Source organism: Acipenser ruthenus, chromosome 2 (assembly GCF_902713425.1).
Source record: "Acipenser ruthenus chromosome 2, fAciRut3.2 maternal haplotype, whole genome shotgun sequence".
NCBI lineage: Eukaryota > Metazoa > Chordata > Actinopteri > Acipenseriformes > Acipenseridae > Acipenser > Acipenser ruthenus.
In genome coordinates, this window is record NC_081190.1 from 74,046,050 (window position 1) to 74,068,456 (window position 22,407).

General features: G+C 35.9%; 1 protein-coding gene across 19 annotated transcripts in view; it reads left to right on the forward strand.

Moving 5' to 3' along the window:
* LOC117409443 (nuclear factor 1 B-type-like) overlaps nucleotides 1-22,407 on the forward strand; it is a 157,224-nt gene that overhangs the window by 105,619 nt on the left and 29,198 nt on the right. For 9 of the 19 annotated variants that reach the window (XM_034015502.3, XM_034015517.3, XM_034015500.3 and 6 more), the window contains exons 3-7: nucleotides 9,678-9,731; nucleotides 11,934-12,002; nucleotides 13,985-14,105; nucleotides 14,697-14,815; nucleotides 21,777-21,911. In XM_034015502.3, coding sequence (XP_033871393.2) covers nucleotides 9,678-9,731; nucleotides 11,934-12,002; nucleotides 13,985-14,105; nucleotides 14,697-14,815; nucleotides 21,777-21,911 — 498 coding nt within the window. The remainder of the gene's footprint in view (nucleotides 1-9,677; nucleotides 9,732-11,933; nucleotides 12,003-13,984; nucleotides 14,106-14,696; nucleotides 14,816-21,776; nucleotides 21,912-22,407) is intronic. The other 10 variants (XM_034015501.3, XM_034015516.3, XM_034015511.3 and 7 more) reach the window with 3 other exon arrangements.

Consider the following 22,407-nt stretch of genomic DNA (forward strand, 5'->3'; position numbering starts at 1 on the left):
TAAGAATTTGGTATTGAATAATATAAATTTATACTACAGGTGGTATTTATGGAATTCCTACAAAATGTACAATATGAGACAATCATACAGCCTTTTGCACAAAATCAACATTTTGCATAGTATACAACAGTATTTGGCAAATTGTAGGCTATACTATAAATTTTATTTTAAATGCCACTCACTACTTACTAAATTTGAAACTCTGAACTGGAACTTGTGATATGTATGAGCAGCATTGCAATGTCATAGATATAACTCTCAGTAGTGTTTGAAGTCTTAACCCAAGAATGGCAGACAAGACAGTGGAGGGAATGGAAATGCACTGATGTTGATATTTTTGTGGTGAATAGTAACATATTTTTTTTCAGCATGCTTTGTTCGTAACTGGGCAAAGTCTTTGTGTTTGTTGTTCTGAATGAAAAGTCTGTTTCTTGCACTCTTTTCACCATGTGGGGGGTTTTCAAGTAGACAGCATTGTTTAAAAAAATCACTGTATAATGGGAGCAAGCAAACTGGCACCATTAGTATGCAGATCACCCCTCTCTGGGGAATACATGCAGAGACTGTCTACAAATGCTTTTGCACTTGCATTTTGTTAAATTTTGCATGCATTATTCAAGAGGGGAAAAAGTTCTCATTGACTTTACCATGCTTTTTAAATCTACTGTATGACGCTCTGCACAGTTATGCATCAGACGTTACCAGCTTTATCTTTTTCCCTAAATGCTACTTTTTCGACTTCAGGCTCACACAGAGTTATGATACACAAACACTTATCTAATTTTTTGTTGCAGTGTACATTGAAATTATGATTTCATAGGATGAATTTGAATCCATTAAACATTAAAGACTGAGATTATACAATGGGCTAGATTCTTAAAGCATTTTATTGTGTGAAAGAAAAAAAAAACACCAACTGAAATTCTGAAACGAATTAGAGCCAACTTCAGACTACTTACAAGAAGAAAATATAAACATCTGGGACGTTTATTTCTGATTTGATAACTTTTATTGGGTTTGTTCATCCTGTCGCTAATGACAATTTGGAGTAAATAGCTTTGAGAATCTGGCCCAAAGTGAGTATGGTTTCACAAAACAAATACAGGAAGCAAAAGTTCATTCTGTCATCTAAAATGTCTTGCATCAACTCATGAAAGTGTCTTCTTGGAAACATGTACAGAAAATATCAAGAATATCCTCTTTTACAATATGCATTTATATTTGTATGAACAGTATATACAATACATGTCATTCTCATTCATGGTATCCCCCTTCCATATGGGTATACTCCCACTCTACACAGAATCTGTAATTGCATAGGCTAGCATTGTGTTTCACGTGCGAGACAGAAATTATTCTCCACACCACTCCTGAACACAGGCTGGTTTAATAGAAGCAAGCTTATCCCTATTGTGGGTACATCTGATTTACTTAAACGTTTTGCAATTGGGTTATGGCCCTTCTCTGATAAAGGTCAGCCAATAAGAAATGCATGGTAGTTCACATAGGATTACTTTAATATAAATTTAATCCCATATTCTGCAAGTTCAAACCAAAAGGAAGGAGTCTGCCCAAATAACATGAAGTAATTCTGGCATAACTTCAGATAATAACAGCCAGAGCAGAAGATGCATTCAGTTTTGTTACCACAACCCAGTGTACTGTAAGTTTGTTCCATAAGAGGAGGCATCCACATACAGTAAACAGTGAGCTGAAAAGTGGGTGGAGAAGAACGGCAGTTTAAATATTTACATTAACACAGCTGTATTGTTAAAACATTACAGCTCTAGTGCTTTTTAATTATAAGATATTTCTGGAGTGTGCTCCTCTATGAAGCTCATTCCCAATGCCAAGACATGTCTTGGCTCACAAACCGCACAGTTCTGGCAGCTAGGCTCATACATGTGCTCAGCACAGGCTGTATCTAAAATGGCTGCCAAGCTGCTCCTCCTGAAATGTCGACGGTGTGCGCCGTGTGTGTGTAGTGCTGAAGCCAAAAGGCAGGTGCCAAAGTATGTGATTGCTTTAAATGAGGCAAAAAAGAAAACAAAAGTTGGTTTTCACACCAGGCCGGGAGCTGGCAGAGCAGGATGTATTTTGTAATGTTTATAAAACTGCAGCAAATGATAAGAGGAAAGGGAGTGAATACCACAGAAAAGAAACACAACAAGAGAAGGCCTTTTCAGAGCAGGAATTTGGCAACAATTCAGATATCATTATATTAATTACATGAAAGGTATAATTATTTTAATAGGGAAGTATGATTATTTTAATGGAATGAAAGACATGTCTGTGACCCTTAAGTCCAAATCTAGACATAAGGCTTGCATGAGAAATAGATGAGAACTTATTTTTTTTCTCTCTTGGCACCTCGGGTGCTAAAACTGTTACTGTCTTGTGCAAAAGCCATACAACGTGTTTATTAATTTACCTGGTTATCCCCACTGTAAGAATTTCTTATTGTCCAAAGGACTGCCGGTACATCTGATCATTTATACAAAACTTCATATTGTAATATTATATTAAACTTTTACTCTATATATGTATAATATATGAATCAGTGGTTGGAAATTCTAGCCTGTGACTGATTAAAGCCTCATCATAGGATCAAAAATAGATTGAAGTATTGCCCTGACATCCTTACACCACCGGGCAATAGTCTCCATCTGTCATGTGATTGGTTCACATCACTGTCAGCCCCGCCCCTTTTCAAAAGAATGTCTTTGATCTCCACTTCTCAAAACAAGAGAAAATGGCTGAACACCAATTCTGTGACTTAACAGAAAATTAATTACAAAACATACTGCAAAAGAAATATGCTCTAAACAATAAAATTGTGATTAAAATGTCACTGTCACTGTTTTCTGACTTTCTGAAATTCAAACAAATTCAACTCGACGAAAAAACAAATGTGACGGGTGGGATATAAACTGGATTATGCAGCAGTCATAGCCCTCCTCTCCAGTCCATATTTACTTTATATATTTATATATATATTTAATTGTAAATATGCATTGGAAAGGAGGCATATATTGGGAAACTATGGCCCCCGAGGGAAGAACTATAGTTATCAACAAGGGACAATAATGCCCAAAGCCGCAGAGGTCTTTAGTTTCCCACTATGAACCCGAGGTCTGCAGTCCATATTTGTTTTATGAATCAGTCAAGAAGGTAATGTTTTTAAAGTCCATAGTGCATAGTTATTAAAGTTTTTTGGCACACAACTGTCCGTCTGACTTTCTTACTGCGGCATAGAATTCTCGGAGGAGTCAGTTGAGTTTGTGAAGGTCATATATATTTACATCGTTGAGTTGGATTTGTTTGAATTTTAGGAAGTGAGAAAACACAAAGCAAAGTTTTTGTCGATTTTAGTGTTTGCAGCATCTTTGTTTTGTGGTATATTTTGTAATTAATTTTCTGTTGTCAGCCATTTTGCTTTGTTGTGTGAAGAGAGGAAGGACCTTCAGCAAGATGATGTAATTTGAGGGAGTTTGTAAAAAACTACTGACTGTAAACAGCGTCACAGGGGCAATAGTTGGATCTATTTTTGGTCATGTGATGAGGTATTAACCAATCACAGACCAGAATTTCTAAGGACTGATTCATATATATATATATATATATATATATATATATATATATATATGCTTTGATTAGAGCAGCAAGACAGTCTGAACCTGCAGAAAAGGGAGTGGAGGATTGAAACATTTCCAGGAGCTTACCCAACTAAGTAATTATTTATAGACTGTAAAAAGTAAAGATACGAAAGCATTCTGTGGAAAACAAATAGTGTAAAATGCCACTATGCCTTCTCGTGTTTTTTTCTCCCTAGTTATAGAAAACTAAATTGTATTTTATGATTTTACCAGCAAACCAGTTAGTCTCAATTGAAATCAAAAACCTCAACCTGCACAACAGTGCAGCCAGTGACAATCCAATCAAGAGTTTCATGAGGATTACCTTGTAAAACAGAGAGGCCAGATTAAGGGGCCCCACAGTTGCTTAATCCAAGACCCTCACTGATCCATGTGGTTTTGTTCGTTTTAGTGTTTTAGTGTCTGATGAGATCAGCTGGTCAGTGGAACCCTTACAGTACCATGTCAGTTGCAATTTCAGCTAAGACAATAATGTTGTTTAAGGTGTATGGTCTCAATTTGCTGAAGATGTTTTTGCATAGGTGGTGACTGGAAACCATTTTCTTTATTGTATTAGTACAGTGCATTGATTTGCCATGTGGTCACATCCTTGTGCCTGCAGACAGTTATCTAACTACAATACAATCTTTAGTGGAAACAAGATGTAACAGTATTCCTGCTGGGCTATGTTTATTATATACTTAAAAAATAAGTTGCATTTTGATATTAGAAAATAAATTAATTTCATATTGTATGAACTAAAATCCCACCTGCCAGTGATAGCATGGACCAGTTGCAATGGTTCCTCTGTGAACAGCATGCCCCCACAGTGTGGTAAACCCACAGAAAAATTGTCTCCTATTTCACTGAGCGGAGGTGAGAAACGTGGTAGACCTGCATGTTTCTGATGCTGCTGTTTTGACAACAGTGCACTCTGTACAGTGGGAGCACTCTGTCTGCCAACTCGCTGAGCTTCTGTACTGTTTCTTGTTTGGCAGCCACCTGTCCACTCACCCTGTCTGCTAGCCAGCTGCCAAAGAGACGCAGCCTGCCTCCTGTCTTCTTTTTTGTCCTGGCCTTGGCATAGGCCATAATCGAGTTGCCAGCTCCTTGATGCCAAAAAAAAAAAAAAAAACCTTCATAAGACTAAGATTACACAGTGGGAAATACCTACATTGTAGTACAGTAGTACAGGATGTCCCAAACAGGATATTTTAGACCATTCACGTTTTGCTAATGCTGATTTGCAATTGTTGATTGCTTAAGTTGCTGTTTTTAGTTTCCTTTCATATACATTTCTTACATGCTTAGTATCTTATGTGTTTTCTGTATGATTTTTTTTTTTCTGCTTAGATTTATTATTTTTCATGGTTCTATACCAGCAAACATTTGTATCTAAAATTTCGAGTGAAGTGAGGGAGTGTCAGTCTTTTTCGAAGCAATTTTACTGGAATAGTTACTATGGAAAGCAAATAATGCTCTGAGCAGAAAAGAAAAATGACATGAAACATCATACAATATTAAGAAACTAGATGGCATTTTTATACAGCTGTATAATTTAATTAAAATGTAACTGCAAGTAACTACAAGTAACTGCAATGAGCCATTGTTACAGATCCTTAGCATAATTACACACATTTCTATTCCCATTGAGAATTGTGCTATTTTTTCCTTTCCATTTCTTTGTTATATTTAAAAATAATAAGCAAATCGTTTTTTGATGACCTAAAAGCTGGGGAGAAACCTTGTAAAAATGCAACAAAAACTTTGAAAAAGTCACAATGAAGCGCAAAGATATTCATGCAGATAGTTCTGTTAGTGACATGTTCAATTTGTGTTACATGCCAGTATGTCAGAATTTGCAGACTGTAAACACCCAAGCCATTCAGGATACAGAAGGTTTATTCACTGTAATGGCATTGCTGTTGCAGTCAGATTCTTAGTGCTCTTGTGCCTGGCTGTGCCACATCTCAGGAAACCTTTCATGCAATATGAGTCTGGATGTTGTTGCAGGCCACGAAAGGGAAATAAAAGAAACTTCATTTGTTTCTATTGGTAGGTGTTAACTTGTAAAAATTACCAAACAAAAACACTGTATATACAGTACTGTATATGCGGTTATTTGCCTTCTAAATTTGAAAAAGTTTTGTGATTGTAAGCTGGTTACTCAGCCTCTGAATGAGTTTTAAAACAACATTCTACAGTTACAGAAAACAATGGATACCTGTTTCCCAGACTTGCAGCCAGCAGCCAGTTGATCGATTACTTTAAACCTACTTGCCAACATTCAGAGAACACTAAGAATTTCAGAGCTTGAGACTTCCTGTAACGTTCCATTTTGCACAATGTTTTGAAGTGCTTTGAAGTGCAAAGGAATTTTTTCAGAAAGGAATACAATGAAACATGCCATTTCTTCTTTCTAGTTATTGGAAACAACCTGTTTGTAATTTGATCAGCAAGAAGTGGTTTCACTTAACCCTAAACCATACATTGCGGTACTGATTTGCAGGTTTTATTTCTTTACACGTTTCAGGTTTAAAAGTTGGGTTCAATCTTGAATTTAAAAAGCACATAAAAGGTTGATCTCACAGACCCCGATTTGTCCTAATCATGAAAAACATTACTAAAGGTTAAATAAGAAAGTATGCGAAATCAGGTTAAACTCTGTTACGTAGTCTTAAATCAAGGGTCATTTATAAATAATTAATCAATACCTCTCCTTCATTAGTGAATTATGGAAAGAAAACCAGTTCTGTGTGCTGTGGCTAACCATTGTGGCTGATGACAGGTTGTCACAGGAGTGTGAAATTCTTTGCCTTAAATTATCAGCAAGTTGCAATTTTAACACAAACTGAGTGTAACAAAGGATAGGACTATCAGCATGGTGGCGCGACACATTAGTGCTCTTGAGTGTTCAGTGATCAAGTGGGGATCAGAATATCTTCACAGACACAGTGAGGTCATGGTTACAAAGAAAATCACATCAGGAGGGTCCTGCTTCTATTTCAGAAGTGTTTCAGGGGAGGGGCATTGACTGTTTAAAATTCTTAAGTCACCACTTTCAGCTGGTCCTGCTGGCTTGCAAAAATAAATAAATAAGTAAAGTCCTGTTATCTGCAGCCTAACAAGAAATTGGTGCACAGTAAGGAAGCACGTTGCTGCTCGAGTCTCTTTTATATTGGGAATCACAGTTTTCTCAGCGAAACTCAGGTGCTGTTGTGGGAATGTTGTGGCAATCTCAGGTTTACAGTGGAATTCCTATAATTTTACTACCAAAGGGTGTAATTAAAATGGCATTAATAGTTAGCTGATCAATCTCCAAATTAAAAGAAAGTGGGACAGAGTGGTCTCAGAGGCTCTGATCAAATGAGCCTGAACAATTTTAGTTTCAACCCCCCCTCATACAAAATTACAGCACACAGAAGTTCATGAACACAGGGTTCTATGGTGACTTGGTCTTTGTGTCCAGCTTGTTGCAAGGAGGCAATTTACTGTAGAACTGTGCTCATGGGTCATTCCATGGCAACTCAACCAGTGCCGTTGCCCGTCCGTCTCAGATTTTCCTAGAAAAATTCACCTTGGGGTTTTCAGAAACGCTGAGTTCAGAAATGATAGCCATTATTTATTTTTTTTAAATGTCCCCTTCGACCTGTGACCTTGCAAAGGTCAACCTAAAGTGAGGAATCTTGACCAGAAAAATCACCCTGCATATGGGACTTGGGACTTCGCTGTTATGATGACACATTTGAAACTACCAAAACCTTACTTAATTGGATTTTAAAAAACAAAAAGTGATAGTAAAGTTGTTTTTATAAGTTGTGGTGCCTACCTAGGGGGATAACTGATTGACTGACCAACCATTTGTGAAAAAGCCATTTGCTGCATTCTCAGAGACAGGTGTATTTAAAATGTGCTGTAAACAGGGAAGATTTTTTTAAAGAAAAAACATGAATTTAGTTTTTAAAACCCAACTAAATTAGGTTTTGGTAGTTTCAAATGTGTCGTCGTAACAAAGAAGTCCCAAGTCCCATGCAAGTTCATAACCCCTCAGCTCCAAGCTAGTGCCAGTGGAAGCACATACTGTTACTTTTTCCTGTAGATCAATCCTCAGAGAATGCAAAGTTGAAGAAATAGCCAGTTTGGATAGGACTATGTGGCACTTTAGCCTCACCAAAGTGGCCATAAGTAATGCTCGAATGCATGACAAATCTGCCAAAAATCCAAAATCCCCAGATACCATAATATTTTGCTTGATGCTTGTAGATCTCATCAACATCTATCCAAACATATCTTTGGGTGATTTTTTTGGAGTCCCCCCACGCAAGTTATTACAGCCTAAACTTGGTACAAATAGCAAAAATTCAAATTTCAAGGGGGTTTAATGACCAGTGGTGGGACTTGAAACCAAATGTTTTTCACAGAATTTGGAAGACTGCTACCTAAGGGTCTTACAGCAATACTTACATTTTAGGACTCACATCCCCTACAGAGTAAAGGGTTAGGCTGAAGTTTGAATAAAACTGGTCAGTTACCTCTCGTCTGGCAATTTGCCAGAAGTGAGTAGGGTGCTCCTAGTATTTTTTTTTTTCTGAAAAGCCCTATTCAATACAAGTAGAACGAGGTGCTACACATAATGGTAGCATCTAAATTGCACCCAGGGTGATTTTTCTGGTCAAGGTCCCTTTCTCACTTTAGGTTGACCTTTGCAAGGTCACAGGTCGAAGGGGACATTTTTAAAAATAATGGCTATCATTTCTGAACTCAGCGTGCCAGAAAACCCCCAGGTGAATTTTTGTAGGAAAATCTGAAACGGAAAGGCTACGAAATGTCCCTTTTCTGGTTGAGTTGGCATGGAATGACCCTTATGCATTTCTGAAAAGAAGCATATGGGTATAAGCATGGATATGTTCATGACTGATAATTAAAATAAGAATATTTAATTAGTTATATTCTGCCTGCAGAGAGGCACACTGTAAATACTGTAATGCCAAGAGTTAACAATGCAGAGTGATTTTTCCCCCTCATGCTTAACGCACATTATGGTGTAGTTCCCTCCCTTCTTTGTCATTGTTGAGTACATGCCAAGAACATTCTGTTTTGCAGCGCTGAGACCACTAGTTTTTAGGGAAAAAAATCAAAATCCACTTATTTTTTTTTTAAACAGACATTGCATGAGGTCTATATATAAAACCAAATGGTGTTTTTTGTTGTTAAAAGGGGGTATCTCAGTTCACTGTCTGGTACTGTTGTGTGCATTTTAAGTGCAGCTAGGAATGTCTTAAAAGGTTATACAGTAGTTAATTTCTTGAAGCGTTCTTCAGCTAAATATGGCTTGTGGAAACTAGCTAAAAATGATCTCTGGTAAATTCCTTGAAGTGTCACAGACAAGAACAGCTAGCAAATTGGCTACTTGCATGGTTGATTATAATGAAACTTATGCTGAACTGAGTGAAAAATTACATGCACTTTGGGTATGCTCTTGGAAAAAAACAAGAATGTCCCTTTGTGTATTTTGTGCTGCACCTTTATTTGCTAGACAAATTCAAAAACACTTCATATTTGAGTGCATGAGTGTGATGTTTTTGCATTGCATTGAAAATCCTGTCTGACCTGTTGTATTCATGTGGTGAGAACACCTGCACTAACAAAAGAAACCGGTGGCATGGTTCAGAGATATAAAATAAAAAAATCTAATCAGTATCAGAAAGGTGAACTTCAGGTAACTTCACAAAGGAAACCAAGATGCTTTTGGTACCAGTCTTTTAGCCCCTGGTGTGGCACATACCTACACGATTAATTTTAGTTTCTGAAAACAGTGGATTGGTATACCCCTTAAGCTATGTTTATCTGCATGTACTGTACTATCCAAATACAGTAAGTTTAATTCCTGTCATAATATTCGTTTACTGCAGTCTCTCTCTTAGGCATACAGTTTTAATCTGTGTATTAAGAATGTATACATTTTAGCGGCACATTTTATACTGAGTTTTTTTTTTTTTTTTTTTTTTTCTTTTTTTTTTTTTTTTTTTTTTTAATTTGCAGACTCCCAGCAGTCAGGAAGTCCAAGTAACAATGAACCTGGAAAGAATCCTCCAGGTAGGTACAAATCACAGAATATTTACATATTATCTTTAAAGGAGAACAAAGGTACAATACAAGTATAGGAAGTTAAACACCAAAGGTGTTGATTTTCCATTAGCTCTCCAGTTTACTAATGCCAGTGCAAACACTGTTTCATGACCACGCCTTTTATAACACATGTATCTGTGCTACACAAACATACTTTATGTACTGTACAGTAGTGTGAAAACCCATTAAAAGCCCCCAAAGTAGTTTTGTTTTTAGTCATAGTAGAATACGTACATCAAGTGCTGCAGCAGTTTTAATTGTTTTTAGTGTTGTGTTAGGCTGGTATTTGAATGATTATATAGTACTAGGGTGTGTAGAAAATTCAGTTTAGACTCACTGTTTCAAAGAAGAATTCCCAACGCTTTATTCATTTTAAGTACTAGTATAGAAGTACTGATTCCTGCCAAAAAAGAAAGGATTTTAGAAAAGTGGCCTTGTTTTTCTGTGATATTTCTAGTACTAAGAAAATAGACATTTGTGAAAATACATGCTTTACTGGAACTACTACAATGTGAATTAACCTGCTATGATTGTTTTGGTTTACTGTAGTTTGACTTGAAAACTCAGTGAACTGTTAGCTTTAGCCATGCAAACGTGTCTGCATACAAGCCGCACACAATTCCTTTTGTACAGGAATTGTGTGTGACATCTGTCAAATAGTATGAGATCTGTGATGAACAGGAAATAAAATAATGATTTGTCTTTGGGGTGAAACCAAGATCATTGTGACTTTATAAATAGACCACAAAACAGATAAAGGACTGATCTCCTGTGAACTGTAGTAAGAGGATTAACATGCACTTTAGAACATTTGGCTAAGCTGGAGTTACCACAACTGTTAAACCAAAACCAAATAATCAAAAAAAGTAATGTAGACTCAGAGTTTTCTACTAGTTTTGTAAAATGATTATTATTATTATTTTTTTTAATTTAGGAAAGATAGTACCTATTGTGCATCAGATTTGCCCAATAAGTTTTAATATTATATATAATATTAAAATGATATACCACCACAGACTTTGGACAATTTTGAGAGGGAACTATATCTAGAAAACAAGTTTGCATGGATCTGTGCACTTCACTGTAGTGACACACCCAGGAAATGAGTACTTAAGTGTTCTTTTTATCAGTAACCTTTGTGTTCTAAATGTGTTTACATTACATTATTAAGTGGTATACCAGGAATTTGCATTAAACCGATTTAGTCCCATTTTAGACTAACAAAATCTGGGGATGAAAATTATTTTAATGGAAGTAAAGCCATGCTTTATAAGCCTCTGTTATTTTTCATAACCACATGCTACAACAAAGCATTCTGCCTCATAGCCTTTGGCTACTAATTCTACTGTCTGTCTTTAATTATGAAGACCTACCAGTGACGTGCACCTGAAAGTTTGGAGTACAGTGGCTGGCAATCTGCCTACAACGAAACAATGGCAGTAGTCTTACCGTGAACATTCTGGACTTAGAAATGTATATATTTCTGGGAACGATTTCAATGTAAAACAACATTGAGTGTGCCATTTTGAGGAAAAGCTAATGTCAAATAATGTATCAAGCGACTGACCTTGTAATTATTACAAATTATTTGATGCCTTGTCTCTACCTGAACAAATGTTTTATTTTTTCTGTGTCTAATACATCAAGAATGAAAATAATCAGAATGTAATTTAGCTGTACTATTTGAAAAGGACTGTGAATATTGCTGCCAAGCAAAATATGACAGGACTGATTACACTAGAAAGCCCAGACTGAGCCATATCATAGTTATACTTGTTTACACTGCATGCCATGTTCTTTGGATTTTAGTGAGAAGTGAAACAAAGTGAATGTTAGCAAAGTGTTATTGGCATTCAGCTGATAAATATCTGTATAAAAACACTGGTTTGCCAACTATTATAACCCATTTCAGAATTGTTAAATTTATCTGGTACAGTTGTAAGCACATGTATAAGTAACTGTTATACTTACAGTATATTGTTACTTCTGTATTCTGTCCTTTTCAGAATATAAAGCACATGATTTTATAATACCCAAAAACTAGTATCCTTTGTAATTTATATAAAACATAACAATATACTGTGCAGAAGGAAAACAGGAAATAAACAGGAATGTTTGGTCTTTTAGAAGTAACTTGATTTTTCTTTCTTTCACTCTTTTTTTTTTCAGTTTACCTTGAGGACAGTTTTATCAAATCAGGAGTCTTCAGTGTTTCAGAGCTAGTGCGAGTTTCCAGAAGTAAGTAAAGCATTTTTCTTTCACACACCAAGAGCTTGATTTGAATAGAAAGAATCTGGGTCTTTTTTATTGGTCTAAACGGTGGCCGATTTTAATACTGCTTGCCTTGTCTTGTATTTGTTGTATTTAGTGATGCTAGTAAGGGTGGTTAATAAATCACTCCTGGTGGAATACACTGCGGGATTTAAAGAAAAGGGCAGTAGCATGTACATCTGCCACTGTTTAGACCCTTAAAATAGACCCCACATTGTTGCCACACCATGTTCATGACTTACTTTGATACATGTCCAAACCGACAGTGTCACGAAATCTGTTACTTAAGGGTTTGCAGTGCTCCTTACTTAAACATTCCCAGTTTTAAACAATGCACAGCCAACACGGTTGCATATTTAATTGGTGCACAAGTTATTAAATATTTCAAACAATCTGAAGAAAATAATTAGATTTCAGTAAATATAGCTTATCACTATCGCTTTTAAGTGCTGCAGCATAGTTCTTGTTTAATTTCAACCAATGAAGACTGCATATTAAAACAAAAACACATTTAATTAAACTACAGTATATTTTTTTTGCTGTTCATTTTATTAGAAAGAACATTTTAGCATAATGCTATGCTGATTTTATTTGTTTGACACAATGACTCAGTACTATCACTGGTACAGGATCAATGTTTAAAGAAGTGCTAATCAATAACGGATGAATTATGTTTTGTTGGTATAACAAGGCATTCACTCTGTGGTATATAGGCAGAATGATGCAATACAAAGATATTTTTGTATCAAGTATCCTGTTGGGGTATTTGTGCAGTTATGCATGTTAATTGGGATAGGAAAGTGGTCTCTGTCATTGGGAACATGTTATCCACAATGTCCCATGGTTTTTCATACTGTATGCCATTCAAGTTGTAAAGACATAACTAGTTTTAAAACATTTCTCTCAAAGAAAATGCAGGACAAAGTCACATGGGGGGGGGTTAAGAGTGTTTTCCATTAACCAGAAGTTGAGCTTCTTCCTTAGGAATTACATCACTTTTTGGTTTCTTTTTCCTGATTTGTCAACCCTCATAAAAGTTCATATTGAAGTAATTAAAAAAAAAAAAAACACCAGTCCCCTTCAACAGTACCTACCATCCCTTATACAAGTTTAACATGGTGAATTGGCACAGTAATTTTCCCCTGGCTTTTCCCATGGTTATACAATGCATTTACCATAGTTTACCATGGTTTGACATGCTTTCAAATTTAATTCCATACCTCTGACTTTACAATGCTTACCTATGCTTTACCATGTTTTTGCTATTCTTTATTACACATTACTAATAATATTATCGGAAGAGGGACGTCAGACTTTCATAGCCTCTTCTGTTTACAGATTGTTTTAACAGGAATTCCTTAAAACATGTGAATAATACTTTCTTTGTTTTTGAAGTTGGTGAAAGACTAAACAGTGCACACTCCTGTTGTTAAGGTCTAATGCTGTTTACAAAACAACCTTTCAATACCACACATCCTTAACCGGACACAAAACAACTGGGGCAACTTCCTATGCCTCACATTTTTACTGATTTCTATAGCCAGAACTGCTATACATATAGTGCATATGCAGTTTGCAGGCATTAAGAAAATAAGAGTTATTTGGTCTGATCCTGACATATTTTGAGGTTATTTTTTCACAAGATACTGTGATTTTTTTGCAGGTTTTAAGATGGACTTTTCTCTAGATTACTATTTCTTTACTTAAAGTATACACCTGTAATAACCAGCTGATCAATTACTATAAACACTTTTGATTCAAGTTGTTCCATTTGTCAAAGCTGTCATCTATTTGAAAAATACTGCTTGTAGGCTCATTATAAAACAGTAATTAAAACCCTTCTGAACATGTATCGTTCCTTTTTCATGCAAAGAAATACCCACCCATGCAAATGAAATTACAACGTTGTTTTTTTTTGTGTGTGTGTGTGTTTTTTTTAATTTTTACAGTGCCCATCACCCAGGGAACTGGGGTGAATTTCTCAGTCAGTGAGCTCCAAAGTCAGCCATACTACCATGACTTGAACTCGGGGGTAGGCCTTCACAGATCGCTGTCCTCTCCACCCGGCAGGTGAGTTAGTTTCACCACTGGCTGTAGGAGTGTAATACAAATATATGTCTCAGCCCTGTGTTTAAGGCATATAGGGCTTGATTTACTAAGCACCAACGCAATGTTTGTACCTAAACACATTAAAACTCTTTGCAACATAAACCTGTTTTGTATTTCAGACTCTCTTCTTACTTACAATGTTTTCATTTGGAAACAAAATCCAATTCTATTTTATCAGTCTCATTATGCTAATATAAAAAATGCATACATTTCCTCATACAAAATAATCACAATAGTAAGAATTTCAGACATTTGTATAAGAAGTTATTTACCCAAGTTAGTAGCCTAAATATTATTGCCAGTGATATCTTGCTGTCTCCCAGTCATTTTGCTTTATTCAGGCCAGATTAGCTTACAAACACAGGCACTGGTTTGTTGTGTATTTATGCACATATTAAAATTATAATATTAATGACAAGATGCTCAGACTTAAGGTCTAGTTTCCAGCAAGCCCCTGCTGCCGTGGATTTAAAAGTGCCTTCACAGTGCTGTACTGCAAGTAAAATTAGAGCCCTTGCTGAGTAACTTGCTGTTTTCTGGTCATCTCAACAGCAAACGGCCTAAGACGATCCCCATAGAGGACAGCATGGAGACAAGCCCATCTGGAGACTTTTACTCTTCTCCCAGTTCACCAGCAAGTGGCAGCAGGACATGGCATGAAAGAGATCAAGGTGAGATTTATACATCAAAAAACCGGTGCAGAAAATTAGTGCATTGCTGGATTTGTGCTAGGTATCAGCTACTAGAATTGTGGACAAGTCTCATGGATGCACCAAATATGTCGTCTTCTGTTTCCATTGTAAGTTCAAGTAATGCCATAAAGCTACTTTTTCTTTGAAATTCCAAGTAGCCTCATATTTTTTTTTTAATTTTCACAAAATCACTTTATAATCCAAAAGACAGACTTCTTTTTTACTTTTATAACTATGAGTTAGTGACATTTTTTGGCAGTAAAAAATAACTAACAAACAAAAAACACGTGTATGCAGGGAAATGAAAGAAACTGAGCACCTCTCTCAGCAGGTGTGTGTGTTTTTGGGTTTATTTACAGTATATGCAAATATAATTAGTCATGCAGTGTCACCATGCAGGTTTTCCAAATAATACCTAATAGAATATTTGATCATGCTGCACAGAATTAGCTTGCATATCCAAGTGTGACTGAACATTTTCATACTGTACAACCTGTTTACCTTCAGGCTGCCTTATTAGCTAATATTTCACAACCCTGAATTGTTTCCAATTTTAATATGCTATGTATTCAAAATGCTGCAATGATCCACCTGGGCTGAGCAAAATAGCTGTGGTTAAAACTGAAAATATATTCAAACCTGGGGTCACTTTGTTTGGCATGCCGGAGATAAGGCCTAATAGCTGAATTTCATCTTTTCATCGCCTGGTTGACTGTCTTCCTGGTAACACCGACAGCATTGGCTTTCACCAATATAGCAGTCCATTATTATTATTTATTTCTTAACAGACGCCCTTATCCAGGGCGACTTACAATTGTTACAAGAGATCACATTATGTTTACATACAATTATCCATTTATACAGTTGTGTTTTTACTGGAGCAATCTAGGTAAAGTACCTTGCTCAAGTATAGCAGCAGTGTCCCCCACCTAGGATTGAACCCGCGACACTAACCACTACTCCACACTGCTGCCCTATGGCCATATGGTAGCATAACTGATGTTGGCTGAGTATTTTTTTTCCAAATAACTCAATTTCATACTCAGCCGTAAGGACTCTCAGCTCCTCCTCCGAAAACTTTTCTTTTCTGTGTGCCAAGAGGATTTTTCTGCCCTTCCTCTGACATATTTTTTTGTTTGGTTTAATTATCGTGCTCCAGAAATCTCATACAGCGCCAATTGCTCTCTGTGCTCCTAATTCACCTCTCCTCTGGACTGTAGTGCGGACGCTAAAGAGCCCGATGCACAGGCAACACTCACTGCAACCCTCATTATCATGATTGCAGCTCATTATTTGTGCGTGTTGAGTAATTTGCATTGCTCTTAAGCTTAAATAGGTCGCAGTTCAAAATATTTGCCTGGCCGCTAGGCAATCTGGACTGTGCAGCTGCAATTGTTTGCACTCTGCCTATCCTTACATCAGCCCCAAAGTCACTGTCTTGGGTTGGATCTCCTCGTTTCCAGTGTTAAGCTTTTACCACTGGTCCACACTACTGGAAACATAAGTGCCTTTTAAAAAGACTACCTCAAACACTGTGAGACTAGCAGATCAAATGGGTCCTGTGGTATTTGTTGATTTCTATGTGATTTATGACTAACATTTGACAGGAATAAGACTTCATTTGTGATCTGAAGTTACTCTGAGTCCCTCTGTTAGCAAAGTCCGTGTAAACAGTCATGCTTGTTTACTTATGTCTTAGAGGCATGATGAATTAAAAGGGACTGCTGCTAAGCCAGCGTTTACTTTTTCAATATATTAACTTGAAATGCTAAACACTGTAATAACCTTTGTACTGATACAGCCTTGGAACTTTAAACACGGTATCTGAACTAAAAAAGAGTGCTGTCATTAATCTTGCTTACTGTTTTTGAAACCCTCATACTCATAAACTTTTTATTTAAACTCATCTCTCAGCAACTGGCATGGCTCATTTCTGTTTCATCAGTCTCTTTTTTGTTTTACCACACTTACCCTTACTGTCTTTGTATGTATTGTGTATGTTGCAGTGCTTGTGGGACACTAGAAATGTTTAACCTCAACATGCAAATCAGCTTAAATATTGTTTTGAACAAGTAGTACAAAGTATTTATTTACTTTTGTATGGAGCGTTTTATTTTTCTTTAACAGATTTTTGTTTTGGAGTAATATAGAGGGACTGTATATAAGTACTGTACAAAGCTGGTTTATACATATGGTAATTTATCAAGACATTCCTTATGAATATGTTAATGATTGCTGAAATGCCTCATTAATTATTAATCACTAACTGCCTAAGCACAGCACCAGAAGGACTGCAAATATTGTATGGAAAACCATAATGAATAAATAAGTCCTTAAAAAATCCTGACATTTTAAATATACTAGATTTAAATGTTGTCATTGTTTATGTTAACTTGTTGCTTTTTGTTTTACAGTTATTATCTTATGGTACAGTATGCATGTTTTGTTAATATTGCTATTAAATGTAGGAATATTTAGCCACATCCAAGGTTAAATAATGCTGATGTGCTGTATGTTTGTAAGATAAATAGAAATGTAACCTGAGGAAGGAGGGCAATTTAAGCAGATTGCATGGTTTGTTTTTATTTTATTTATACCAGGCACTACTAAATATTTTGGGTATGACTAGACCATGGGAGTTGGGAGGTGAAAAATAGTTCATGTCACATTTGCTTATACTATATACAGATAATCAGAAAGGTAACCGTGTACCTATATCCAAACTGAATACAAAATGGCAAAAAAAAAAAAAAAGTTGGGCATACTTTTGCCACACACACATGTGATATTTGTAAACATACCCCATAATGTTGAATGTCTGATTTTGGTTTAGCATATAATTTATTGTGGAATTCAGAAAAAAAAAGTATTTTATAATTACAGTGAAACTAAGTACATTTCCAGTAATTGATACAAACAATACCATTTAACTGTTGCCCAGTGGGTTTGTGATTTTAGTTTCACCCCTGGTGTGGTTTATAATCCTCAAGTCACAAGTTACACATGCCTATTGAGTAAAATTTGGTCAGAAATAAGTCAGAGGAGTTTTCAACCTAACACTGCACTAAGTAGTGCACATGTGATACAGTAAGCAGCTGGTTGCAGTTGATATTGTTTTCTGTGATTAAGCAATTAGTTAGATATCATAAACATGTTGTTATAATGAACTGTTCCAGAAACCTTCTAAAGGGTAAAACAGAACAACATGCATAATTGGGAAAGAATAAACAGGTGTGTGAGACAAACAGGTGTTAAGGTGGATGTTTGAACTTGTCCTGTGTGAGTAGATTTCACTGAAGTCTGTCTAACAGGTGGCTAGCCAGTTGGTGGGTCATGTGACATTTATCCAGGGAGCGTCAAGGATGACAGGCGGCTGGGGGGGGGGGGGGGGGATTTTGATGGGGAAATTGCTGTAATGCATGTCTCATTAATGTTTCCTATGGTTCTGCCGAAATCTACAACAGTTTTAATTATGGGCTGACTGAAGCATGTTTCCGGGTATGTCTTCCAATGATTTCTAGCTTTAATAGCGGAACTGTTGCCTTGGGCAGACAAGAATAGATTCACAGCCATTTTAATAGCGACACAACATTCTGGAACATCTTGGCCAAGAAGCATATACACATTTTGTTCCGCTGTTTGTTTTTTGAAAGTAAGGGAAGTACAGTAATATGCACGTACTGTTGCTTTTACAAAATGCAGGAGTAGTGCATGAGAAATGTATTTTTAAAATGAAATCCATATGAGAAAATAACAGTAAGCCATGAACACTGCTAACATTTCTTTACCATTCATCTCCCCTAAGGCAAAAAATACAGTGCACATTTGAAGGAAAATGCACTTAAACAATTATTTGAAACTGTAGTAATATTTAAAGAACCACTTTACCCAAAGAAAAGGCTTTTTATATGATTTTTCCTTTTTTTAACATCCCTACATTTTTTAAAGCAACCAGTATCCTTCCCAGTATTCCATTTTTGACACTGGGGTACAAAGCTTACAGTTAAACGTTATGATAACCAACCTCTGTTTGCAATAAAGAAAATATCCGTTTTCAAAAAATCTTTAAAGTTTTCATGAATATGTTAGCATTTATAGCAAACAAGCTTTTCTTTTTACATGAAACACTTTCATTATCAGGTTTGTCCATTTCATAAACTTTTCTGATTTTATTTTACTGGATTTGGCTTTCAGAAAATGATTCTTTAGAAACAGGAATCCAATGTGGTTTAAAAACATAAACTAATCTATGTTTTTATATATACTGTACAAAAAAAATCATCCCAACTGTTGCATGTTTTAATACATTATCCCATTATGCTCTGATCTAAACACTTGATCATTTTTAAACTAATATTTATTTTTCTTTTTGACGCTAAACAGGGTTGCAGGAGGACGGAATGCTTATTTTCAAAAACCTTGTCAAACACTGCATATAGCAAAAACAGTTTTCAAAAGCTAAATTCCTTTAAACTAGTAAAATCTACCAATAAGAACACAGTTTTGACAAAAAAAATGTAATTTTGCTTTAAGAACATTTGAATCAAGATGTGTGTTTAGCCAACTTTGTTCATAGAGGCCCACACAGGGTATAGAACTTGATTTTCGAAAACAGCAGGAACCTTAGAGACCCACAGAGGGAACTTTCCCAACCTTCTGCTGCAAGGAAAAGCAATGAAATGATGAGGTTTTTACTAAGCCAATTTTCTTGACAAAAAAACAGATTACGCCAAAAAATATTTGAATTCCGTCTTAGCCCTTTTAGAGAACTCTACTTTATGTAAATGATTTGGCAAACCACAACCTCCCAAGACACTAGTTTATGTTTTTTTTTAAATTTTTTTCTTGAGACATTTCACTAAGTATGGAGATTATGGTATTTTACTCAAAAAGAGACTCCAGTGTTTCAATTACCAATTTTTAACATTCATTTTTGTTAGTTACTAGCATATTTCCTTGACCCATTGTCCTCTTTTTAGCACAGGCGTATTTACATTTTATCTGTCCCAGTGAGTTTTTACAATTAGAAAAAAGAACACTGATCTTAATTAATATATATATATATATATATATATATATATATATATATATATATATATATATATATATATATATATATATATACACACACACACACACACACACACATACACACACACACACACACACAGTCAACCCTCTTTATACTGCCAGGTAAGGTCCATGGGCAAATACGGGCAATAAGCGAGGGTGGCGTTATAGTGAGGGTCAACCAAAAGAAAAAAAAAACACACACACTCACAACCTTCTATGTTTGCAATAAATTAAAACGTTTTATTTTTTTAGTTATACAATTACAGTATCTCCAGGCCATTTTAATAAAACATTATTATTTTTTTTAAACTACAGTACTAGTTCTTAACACAAAAGTAGGTCTACTAGTGACGTTGTATCATATTTTCCCATCTGTATGAAACATACATGGTTACTTCTGAGGAACGGTTTATACTTTAGAAAAATAAATAAAAAATAAACACACATTTAGTGTCTAATCACCCAAACAAAAAAGCATCCGATATTTTTTTAACTGTACTGGTCATTTGATCTTTTCTGTTTGTTGCATGACTGTAAGCCTGCTGAATAGTACTATCCCCCATTGAATGATGCCGTCTATTTATTTCACAAAGCAATTTAAGCTCAACAGCATTCTTTTTTAAGCAGTTAAAACAATGGTGAACATGTACAGGCAAACACTTTTTTTTAAACACATTTTTTAAAAATAAAAACTATTCTGCTGTTTACAAAACTGATGTCAGCCTTCATTTGTGCAAAACTTGGATGTAAACAAACAAACCTCTTACCTTTTTTTATTATTATTTTTTTTTTTAACATTTACTGTGGTTTATAAAAGTCACTTATTTTAGACTGTGTCAAGCCTTTTTCAGGTTATACAAATCGACCCGTTCCATCAAGGACAACGAACTAGGAAAGCGAGTCAAGGTTAACTGCATAACTTAGTTAACTGTCCATGATTATTTGGCTGGTGCTACAATGAGGGAAACTACAGTGCTTACATTTACGTTTGCTTGGCTTGGGAAGTTGGTAGATGGCAGACAGTGGGGTGGCGATATAACAGGTACAAATAGCACTGTTTTTATATTGGTGACATTTGTTCAGAGAGAATAGCTGGTGGTATGCGAGGGTGGCGTTATAAAAGGGGGCAGTATAACGAGGGACAACTGTATTAGCACAAAGCCTTGTGACACACAAAGATATATGTTCAGGAATGACTTGCGTAGATCATTACTACTCGTGATGTATTTACTAAATGTTTTTGATTTAATATGGACAACACACAGATCTTCTAAAAATCGCTCGATTTATATTAAAGACTTCTGTGTTTTATATTTCTCTCCCTTTTGTTTTTACTGCACCAGCATCATTGAATGATTTGTTAAATCTCAATCAGCAGCTCCCCGAACTGATGGGCGATCTGAAAGACTTGTTCTTGTTTTAAATAGTCTTGGCAATTCTGTTGTAAGCAAGTCACCACCTGCGTGAATGTTGCAATAAGTGTTCAACATCCAGTTTTACAACTTATTTTGGGATCATCACCTGACCTTGCGTAAATCAAAACTACATTTTATAATACAAATAGTGCATATCTTTTTTTTTTTTTTTTTTAGGTAGTACTGGTAATTATGAACTGTTGAACTAACATGATTAATACGTCAGCTTCCCAGTAAAGCGTTTATTGCGCAAGCAGTTATGCTTGAGCTTAATAAAAACCAATCAGATTAGGCATGCAAAATTTTAGCATTGGTGAATTCCAAAATCAATTGCCAGTGTTTCTGATTTGCTGGTTACAATATTGATAAATAATGAATCCCAGACAGGATTAAAAAAAAAGAAAAAGAAAAAAAAGGCACTGTGCTGAAGTTTTTGTATTTTGTTTCTCCAGCAGATATGTCTTCTCCCTCAATGAAGAAGCCAGAGAAGCCATTGTTTAGCCCCACATCCCCCCAGGATTCCTCTTTAAGATTGAGCACTTTCCCTCAGCACCATCACCCGGGAATCACAGGAGTCGGACACAGTGGTAGGCATTGGCCGGAAAATGCAGCAGTGGTGAACAATGTGGGATTCAGGCTTTCAGTACATATATTGACTAGCTTGGCTTACGGCACTGACATTGTTTTGAGATAAGCAGATCTGCTTTAATTGTTACATTGTATCACCCCCCCTCCCCCCTCCCCCCTCCCCCCTCCATCCAGTTGTATCGTTCACTAACCTTACCAAAGACACACTATTGATTTTGTATAAATTGGGTTGTATAATAAATGTACCACTGGTACCCATATATAATATATATATATATATTGTGGCACGGCTGGTGGCGCCATGCACATTGTTTTTGTGAGATAACCGAGTGTCTGGTAGAACCTTGAGAAAGAGAGGTCGGACAACAGGAATGCAAGCAACGGTAGGTTTTATTATTTATTCCTCCCTGTGGAAAAAGAAGAAGCAAATGAAACTGCTACCAAAGCTGGGGATAAATCCCAAAGAAAGTTCAAATAATAAGTGCCAAAAGAATA